The sequence below is a fragment of the Salmo salar genome, chromosome 06 (genome assembly GCF_965601325.2).
Source record: "Salmo salar chromosome 06, fSalSal1, whole genome shotgun sequence".
Lineage (NCBI taxonomy): Eukaryota > Metazoa > Chordata > Actinopteri > Salmoniformes > Salmonidae > Salmo > Salmo salar.
This window is the reverse complement of record NC_138296.1, coordinates 65,796,410-65,806,261: the sequence shown is the minus strand read 5'-3', so window position 1 is coordinate 65,806,261 and position 9,852 is coordinate 65,796,410. Positions and strand designations below refer to the sequence as shown.

The 9,852-nt window shown below is 42.5% G+C and overlaps 1 protein-coding gene across 1 annotated transcript in view; it reads right to left on the bottom strand.

Moving 5' to 3' along the window:
- Positions 1-765: 765 nt before the first annotated feature.
- Positions 766-9,852, bottom strand: part of man1a1 (mannosidase, alpha, class 1A, member 1) — a 168,598-nt gene continuing 159,511 nt past the window's right edge. Inside the window, exon 12 of the mRNA XM_014205126.3 lies at positions 766-4,030. Coding sequence (XP_014060601.1) covers positions 3,898-4,030 — 133 coding nt within the window. The 3' untranslated portion in view covers positions 766-3,897. The remainder of the gene's footprint in view (positions 4,031-9,852) is intronic.

The window sequence follows — 9,852 nt, the reverse complement described above, 5'->3', positions numbered from 1 at the left end:
GAGAGAAATAAGCTTTTTCTGGGATCTTTCATTTCAGCTCATGAAATGCCTCAGAGACTGATTCCTCTTTAGGTTTTTCCTAGCCACTGTGCTTCTACAGCTGCATTGCTTGACCCTGCTGGTCATCTATGAACATTTGAACATCTTGGCCATGTACTGCTGTAATCTCCACTCAGCACAGCCAGAAGAGGACTGGCCAACCCCTCACAGCCTGGTTCCTCTCTAGGTTTCTTCCTATGTTTCTGCCTTTCTAGGGAGTTTTTCCTAGCTACCGTGCTTCTACATTTGCATTGCTTGCTGTTTGGGGTTTTAGGCTGTTTCTGTATAGCACTTTGTGACATCGGCTGACGTAAAAAGGGCTTCATGAATACATTTGATTGATTGATTTGGGGTTTTAGGCTGGGTTTCTGTATAAACAGTGACGACTGCTGATGTAAAAAGGGCATTATAAATACATTTGATTGATTAACGACGCATACAACTACCTGCAATAAGCATGTCTGAAGGTCAAGACAAAGCAAGCAGAGTTGAAAGAGAAGCAATACATCACAAAACAATGTTTTGATACCCTTCTGCCACCTAGTGGATAATAGCTATAAATACAGCTTCATTTGGAAGTGGTTTGATATCCTCTCTCACAGCGCTGATAAAACATAGTGGTGAGAGCCCTGTACAGCCTCTGATTATCTGACCCATTTGACCCATTGGAGGACTAATATCATTGATGTCAAGATTACATTTTAGAATGAAAACACCAAAACTATCTATTAAAAGATTGTTTTATTCACAATAGTGTAACAAATATAGTTTATGAAAATTTTTGCTGCTCATTAACATCATTTCATCCATACGTTCGTAAGATTTATATAAATGTAGAATGGAATATTTACATTTTAATAAGAAACAAACAAAAACGAACATAACAATTTCCCACAAAATTAAAATAACATATTAACCCAAATAAACGATGTGCAATGGAATGATTATCAGCAATATTGTACAGTTTACATTTCTGAGGTTGTTGCACGAAACCATTAAGAAGAGATTCACAAATAAAAGGCATTGTAATGCGAGAGATCGTCAACACAATATTCAACCACAAAGTCAATTGGAAATGAACAGCACGTCTTCTAGTCTGCATACTGAAAAGAGGAAAATAAATGTGTCATGTTTTCATTTTACAGCGACTTTTACGGTTTTCAGTATTCCTACGAGTCATCCCTTCTGCTCCCGAAAGCTGCAACAGTCAGGAGACACTTAGAGCCAATTTATGCTTGATCTGACAATGTGGTCTGAGGCGCCGTATGGATGGTGTGACGCAATCGCGGAGCCTCTGGAGGCACGCAGAGGCCAAATTGAGCTCCGTACCGCATCGCTGGGAGCCTCTCAAATTTTGTAACAATGCGGAACGCTCTGTATAGCTCCGCATTGACATGATTGGTTGACGGTAGGTCCTGTATAAACACAAACTCACTTCCTTGACAACAGCTCTGCACTGCAAAGCTCACAAAGTATGAATGCCATGACTTCTGCAGAGGCCGTATCACTGTAAATGATGCACGGGCCAATGCAGAGGTCGGATTGACCATGCAGCAGCGCCTGTTAGGCTCTCAGAGACGGTGAACGCAGCAATGTCATATCTACAGTGTATAGTGAGTGATGCTCTCTTCCCTGGAGCCTGAATGGCTGCCATAATTAACTAGGTGGAGGGGGATCTAAACGTATATGGACACCACAGTTTCCCTCATTAATATTGCTTCCTCCGGTAAGGTAAACAGGGATTACTTTGTCTTTATAAAGAACAGTAGGGAAAGCCGAGGTTGACCTGCTGGTGTTTTAATGGGAGCTCTGGAAGAGCGTAGCTCCAACAGGTGGCTGATATCTGTGAGGCTTCTTAAACCTCTGGTCTATTTTCTAGGGTCAGAATATTACTCCAACAACGATGAAGGCCTCTTGATCGTACCCCATCTATTTCCCAATAAGATGTATGGAGAGCCATTTTAGGAACATCAGCGCCCCCTGTCCGTGAAAGTACACTGCAGAAAAACAGACCCTTTTGACTGAGGTTTCATACAAACACACTCCTCTCTCTAACTCTCATTACGATGAGATAACGGAGGGAGGTCAGATTGATCCTGTGGTCAACTGAACGTCCATGTCCGAGTGTCCATAAACTTCCATGGTCATGAGTGTGTTTGAGAGTGTGCGTAGTGTGAATGTCTATGTATGATGTGTCCCGTATGTGACCATTTCAATCTATTTGTCCTCTTTTGTCTATACAGTATTCAGCATGTTTACATGTTCATATGTGAGTGGATTTCATCCAGTGTAGTGAACAGAGAATCATACTTGCATCTTCTCATTGCATGTCAACACAACTAAACAACTCTTGTGCTTCCTCTTATTCTCCTGAACTGACTAACAGCTTCTTCTGATGGGTACCACGACACATTCCTTCAGCATTTTGTGCTTTCCAGAAGAAAGGAATCAACAAACAAATCAACAAATTAAGAACAACAAAGGCAAAAATAATCTTAAGCATCACATTTGATGGTACATTCGTTCCATATGATTGACTACCAAGTTCTTGGTCTGACTCTGCCCTGGTCTCCCCCACACTGTCTCCCCCAACTCCCAAATAATCCACAACACAGTGCCCTCGCTCTCCACAGTGCCACCTAGGGGCCTGATCCCAAACCTTCCTTCCAATATACTACGGAATAAATTACCAGCATAGAAACTATTTTACATCACATGGGATTCATTGTCTTTACCACCTCTAATAAAGAAAAAACTAAAACGCACATCAACTTTGTCAATTTAAGAACAAAGGAACATGTTGGGGGTTGGGAAATAAAGTGAGCTCTGACAAACTGACTAGGCTGAATGAATATGACATGTTGATAGAAGGGATGAACTCTACTTTCCCCCACACGTTCCATATTTCAGGAAGAAGAGACCAAGCTAAAAGGTAAATGAGAGGTTGTCCTCGGTGCAGGTCTTTTCCCCGTGACTTCATCCCCTTTATAAACCTACTGCGACCTGCTACACTCAAATGACTGGAGGACTGGACTGTTGTAGTACTGGTTGTCCAAAACTAGATGGCAGTGTGGTAAAGGTGATAAAACCTTCAGCCAATGCCACCTGGACCGTCTGCTAACTACCAGACTACCTGTATAAATAAAAGCCTTGCAATTTGCCTGAACTGCTTATTCGATAGACTATTTCAGACTGAAAGGCACTATTTTGACTGGATTTCAGCTATAGAGCAGGTGAGAATCAAGCTCTGGGTCTTTAACAGAAATCCACCTAAATGGTCCATTGTGTAAATGCGACTAAAATCATATTTACGATAAGAACAACCCAAATCCGATAATATGTTGATTGACATAAAATCTGTTTTCAGTCACACCCACAATCACATACCCGAAATACATGGAAAGAAAGAAAATGATAAAGCTGTATTCAAATCAGTATGGCTTTTTTTGAGTGATGGTGAATCTTACGGCGTAGTAGTGTCCTGTTCTCCTCACAGAGGAGGGTAAATCCTACAGCCTCTACAGCACTGGGAGGGGAGGGCAGCATGCAGACTGATTGTTATCTCTACACGATGACAAGACAAGCACTCATGGACGAGGTGGTTCTGAGTGGTGGTTCCCAGTCCCCAGTAGAGGGCAGTCTGGGTCAGGAGAGGCAGGCAGCCCGGTCCGGTTCCATCGGGTCTGATCATGGACTCAAAAACAGGAGCGAGTCCAGTCTACCAGGGGAGTGGCCTGCCTGGGTGAGCTCCACCCACAGTGGGGGAGGAGTAAATTAGACAGCTCCGCCCACTGCTCAGAGAGGGAGGGGTTAGAGGAGTTCCGAGATGGGTGGGGTCAGGTCAGGGGGTGGTCCACTCTACTCCAGCTGGTTGGGCTTGTCTGTGTCTGTCATCTCCTTCTTGATGACAGGGAGGGGGTGGGCCTCTGTGTTGAACACCCAGTGCTCGAAGGGAAGATGGTCGTCATCAGAGAACAGCAGGAACAGATATCTGAGGGAAGGAGAGCGAGACTCAATTTAGTTCAAACACTAATTTCTGATCACACGAGGCCTTAAGAGAACCCAGATATTTACATCAACAACCTCCACTCCTAGTAGATGTCCATGAGTGCATCAGTCTGAGAGAACATCCACTAGATGTCTGAGAGTTTCAGAGAGGACAGTGGAACTGAAACAAATCCCAAAACCAACTCAGGGAACAAACAGTTCAGCAACGCTCCCATGCCAATATTTTCCCTGCCAAGCTTGGGGTGAGCCAAGCCAACAATGTAGAATGATAAATAAATTAAAACGACAAGACTCGAAACAATTTATGTTTCCTGCCGCCTGCCAAAAGCTATTGCGCTCGGCGTGAAGTCGCAAATCCAAAAAGTTGAGCCCAGCAGCAGCGGTTGGAGTGCAAGTGGGCCTATACCCTAAAAGTCCTTAATCAGGTGCTGATGTGAGACTCGTTAAAATGTACAGATTATAAAATGGACAGGGGTTGGATGACGCCACGCCCGCCCTGCATAGCCACGGTAACCTTGCGGGCGCCACTCCATTTCCAGAGTGAGAAGGAGAAGCAGAGTAGTCTGATTGATTAGTGCTTTTCTGAGATCTGTTCGGTTTCGGTTCCATTATTAAAAATTATGTGAGTTGAATGCTGTAACAACACAGAATAAAACAGCTAATAAAAATCCCATGATGGTGATGACAGCCCATTACTGCTTATCACATAATTTATTCACTTTAATAAAATATTTCAGATGTTGTGTATATTACATTTGATTTATTTGGTGACTATGTTTTCATTCCAAGTCATCATCTCATCTCTATAGAGCTGCTGCCTGTGCTGTCTGATAAAGTCACTATTTTAGTAGTTCTTCAAAGTAAATAAGGCCTACTTTTATGACTGCTGAATACCAACTATCAATCACTTAGATCATGTATGTTCAGGTAGAGATACCGCGACGCAACAGCTGCTCTCGATATCACCTCATGATTGTGCATTCTTGTGCCTCTTCCGTAGATGCGCAATGGATTATGGACTATTACCACGTTTTATGCGCTAAACTATGTAGAATACAGGCCAATATTCTAATTAGTTTAGCGCATAAACTATGTAGAAACTACAACTCCCTACTACATCGCACAGTTCAGGCTGGATCTGATTTATCTCTAGATAAACTGTGCGTATTGAGCTCACGGAAAAAACCGAACTAACTTGAATTCAAAAATAATTAACTGACATCAGTCAATTAGTTGTTTAAAAAAACAAAAATAATAAAAACAAAAATTGAGTGCTTCAGTCACTAATGACACACTGCTGGTCAACAGTCAAATTCCCCTCGCACCAGCCCCCAGTGTTCTCAAAACCCAAGTGATTCTCAGAACTCAAAGCCTCATTTCACTACACTAGGAATGTGGAGTAAGACACAAATAACTCATTAAGTCATAGCATCCTTTATTTTATTTTTGTTTTGTTGTTGTATTTTACCCCCTTTTTCTCCCCAATTTTGATCTTGTGTCATCGCTGCAACTCCCCAACGGGCTCGGGAGGTGAAGGTCGAGTCATGCGTCCTCTGAAACATGACCCGCAAAACCGCGCTTCTTAACACCCGCCCGCTTTACCCGGAAGCCAGCCGCACCAATGGGTCGGAGGAAACACCGTTCAACTGACTACCGGAGTCAGCCTGCAGGCGCCCGGCCCGCCACAAGGAATCGCTAGTGTGACGAGCCAAGTAAAGCAAACAGCCAGACATACAGCTTTACATTGAGTCATTACTGCTAATTTGACCTCACGCAAAGGCAGGAGAACCCTGACCAGTAGGCTGAGAGAGAGATGGAGAGAGGGAGAAGAGAGATGGAGAGAGGGAGGAGAGAAAGGGGATACAGGAAGAAAGAGGGCGAGACAGAAAGAGGTAAAGAGAGGGAGAAAGAAGGGAGAAAGGGAGAGCCAGAGCCTAAAAGATGGATTTTGCAAGCATTAGTAAACGAGTCATTTGGGGAGGCCTGGCATTTGGAGAGACCCTATTCGCAAAATTGCAGCACTTTCCAACACCATTAAATGAAATGCTAGAGAAGTTTACCAGCTCTATTAGGTGGCGTGACTCACACAGCATTTCATATAAGCATCAATCAGAGAGGCAGATTAGCCCAGGTGTTTGGGGGTTTGGGCAAAAAATAACACCAAAATCAAAGTGCCACAGAGTTATTTACTGCACAGGAGGGGGGAAACAGGCACGTATTTGTTACTGTTGCTGCTGTGGTTGTTAACTGTTACAGCAAGACGTCCTCACTTATTTCTCTTGGATCCTTTCTCTCCCAACCTTGAACCTGTATTTTTTTCCTGTCTCCCCCAGGTCTCTCTACCTCTTTCCAGCTCTCTCGCTCTCCATCTTCCTACCTCTCTTTCCATTTCCTTCTCTCCCTCTCTCCTGCGTGCAGCTTGGTGTTATCTGTCAGTCATGGTGACGTGGCTGTCCTTACAGCCCCTAGCCCCCAGAGCAGAGCAGTGTGGGGACACAGAGCAGGGACAAAGAGCCTGTGACCTCTTTATAAGGTCACACCAGAGTGCTTTGACAAGGCTCCCACAAGAGGGGAGCAAAACAACACCACTGATACGCCATAGAAACCATAGAGGGGGGGGTTAAATCTCTCTCAGACCAGGATTAGACTGGACAATAGATAGAGAGACCCATCTATACGCCGGTAAGAGATACGTTACAATGAGCCTATCTCACTGGACCCACATTATATGGTCCGTCTAACCCCCCAGGCATTGCGCTATTATCAATAGTGAACAAGGAGAGAGAGATTTTCAGTTCAGAGAGCGAGAGAGGGTATAAGGGCTCAGTAAAAGCAGTCTGCCTCCTCTTATCTGTCTCTGTGTGTGACTGCTGCTATCTCGGAGAAGACTGCTGAGGTCCCTGTAGTACACTGCACACTGTGCTAGCAGAAGCCTGCCTGTCTGAGCCGGCCGTGACAAGACAATTCACACAGGACGTCAGTTGTTTCTCCTCAGAGGCCAGCAGGCACAGCACAGACAGAGGTGAAGTGAGTGCTCATTGGGGGAAAGACATTCTACTTCTGATCCGTTTTGAAGTGTTCAAACAAACTGAATGTCAGGAAGCTGTCAGAGAACACAAAACACAGAGACGTTTAGGGTGTGATGAAATACTAGAGCAGGTTTTTGATGTCATGGTGTCGTGAAACAAAATGTAGGTGTGACTCTTTAGCAGGAAAACATTGCCTGAATATAGACAATGTTCTTCTATATGGCCTTATAATCTCAGTTAACCCAGAACTATAGTCTCACGTAAATAGTCAGCTGCTTGATCAAGTTTTGGATCCATACGTGTTAAAGGGCAACTCCACCACTTTTTCAACCAAATTTGAATTATCTCCAGCACAATACTAGTGTCAACATATGTGAAAACGGCGCACTTCTAAGTTTGTTGAAAAATATATCAAGTTAAAACATCAAAAGTTAGAAATGCCTTCTGGAACAAGTGAACTTTCAGGTGCCTTAATAACAAACGTGTATGTCATTTGTAAAGACGAATAAAATTGTTCAATTACGAGACTAGTTGGTTTAGCCACGGACAAAGACCGGGACCTTCCCGCTAGCCATGATTGGCTGAGATAATGGGTGGGCTGGACATGCCTAGAAATGAGTTTGGATTGGTCTGTCATGTAGCACACTTCTGTCTATAACATGAGCTACTCAATATGTGTAGGTAATCTTTTTTTTAACTAAGCTTTTTTTTAACAATATCACAAAGAACTGCAAAAGTGTTGCTAATGCTCTACACTTTCTGGAGGACTGAGTTTTGAAATCAGTGGAATGCCCGGTTGAAGCAGAGTATGATAGCTAAGGAGATGGAGAAAATTCTAGCGTTTGATTTCAAATATGCGGAGGGAGTCAAAAAGAGAACACACAGAAGGCTTTGTAAAAACACCTGTCTCCGGATTACATCTTCAAACTAAGAGCAACCACGGCATCCGTGACAGAGGGAGAAGCATCCATCCATGTGTACGGGTAAGATAGTCTAGCTAGCTACATTTCACATATTATACGTTTCAAATTTTGTCAGAAAGTTGTTTTCATTGCAAGTTAAAGCGTACTATTAGCTAGCTAGCTAACGTTAGCTGGCTGGCTCGCTAGCCAAAGTTGCGTGTTCGATCTGTGTAGTAATATTATTCGTATCCCAGAGCCATTAGCATTTCTAGTTATAGTCCAATATTATCTAACTAGCTAACATTGAACCTAGTTGGTTAGCTTTAGCTACAGATTCATGCAGGGTAGTAACGTTATGAGTTGGGATTATGGTTCATTGTTTAACTAACTACATGTCTAAACAAAATACTCCACTATGCAAGCAATCATTTCACTGTACCGTTTACACCTTCTATATCCTGTGCATGTGACAAATAAACGTTGATTGTATTTGATATAGTGTGTTTTTACCAGAGACGGTAATGTGAAGAACAACATGACCTGCACCAAAGTCACATTAGGATATGACGTTAGGCCAATGAGACAGTGCCCAAGTTGTAAAATTCTCCAGTAGAATGTCCTGCTTTTATTTTGTCACACTCACAACCGTAAGCTATATTCTGTAATTAGCTTGCCATTAACATGTAAATGTGGATCTTGTTGTACATTTATTTCCCTGTAATAATGAATACAAAGTAGCTCAAGTTAAGATGTCAGCTATATGATATGGTCATCATTTGCTAGCCAGCTAACTTAACATTAGCTAGATAGCTAACAAGCTAGAAACGAACCAAAACATTGTTTAGAAAGTTGCTTTTAGTTGCCTGTTTTTCTAGATAAACAGATACTAAATACATTTTTAAACGGACAGGTTTATTGGTGTTAAAATACACCAGTTATGCTATTTTGGACCACAAGGCTGCTGATGTCATGCAGCCTGTCGTTTTTGTGTTAATACTTTTTCATAACGACAAAGATAAGTTTGATGTCGGACGACAATAAAATGTTCATGATGTCACTGCGACAACTGTCTACAGACATGCAGATTGACATCGATAGACGTAAACCAGCCTTTAGTCTTGAAATCTTTGGTTGTTAAGTACACTATCGTATTCACTATTTAGCACATGGCCTCACATGTGAATCCTTAAAGAGATGGGTGGGGCTAAGACTTAAGAGGGTGTGAACAATGCTGAATGGTTGTAGACATGAGGTCTCCAGTAGGTGTACCAAAACATTCATTCAAGGGCCATTTTCTCAAAAGTGGGGTTACAAGTTTTATCAACTTTCAAAGCAGAATTACTTTCCCATTGTGTATGATATACAATTTTCTAGCTCTATCTTCTTTTTTTTAAGTATCTACTTTTATCCCATGTAAAAAACACAATTAAAAATGTTAATATAGAAGACGGAATCGAGCCGGTCAGTCACATATGTAGACACTGGTTTGGTGCTGGAGAAGATGAATATGAGGTTGAAAAATGGAAATATTGCCCATTAAGAGAAGAGATGAAGAGACGCTAAAACAAGGAGCGGAACTGGAACGAGGAGTTCTAACCTCTTAGCAAGTTACGGGCCGAATGTTTCCTCCCCATCCGAAATTCGAAAGATGCGAACACCTGCGAAATCATGATTTGTCCAAATACCCAGTGACGAAAAACCCAAACAACTGAACAACTGCTTCTCTTTATCCCACGCATCCCATTTTGTCCCAACAGATTCTACGGTACCAGTTATGTTTAGGTAGATCTGTCCAGGAGAGAATAACGGCCTTATAGGGAGGACAATTACTTCTAAACGTATGTGTCCATTATATTGCCAAACAAATCCAATAC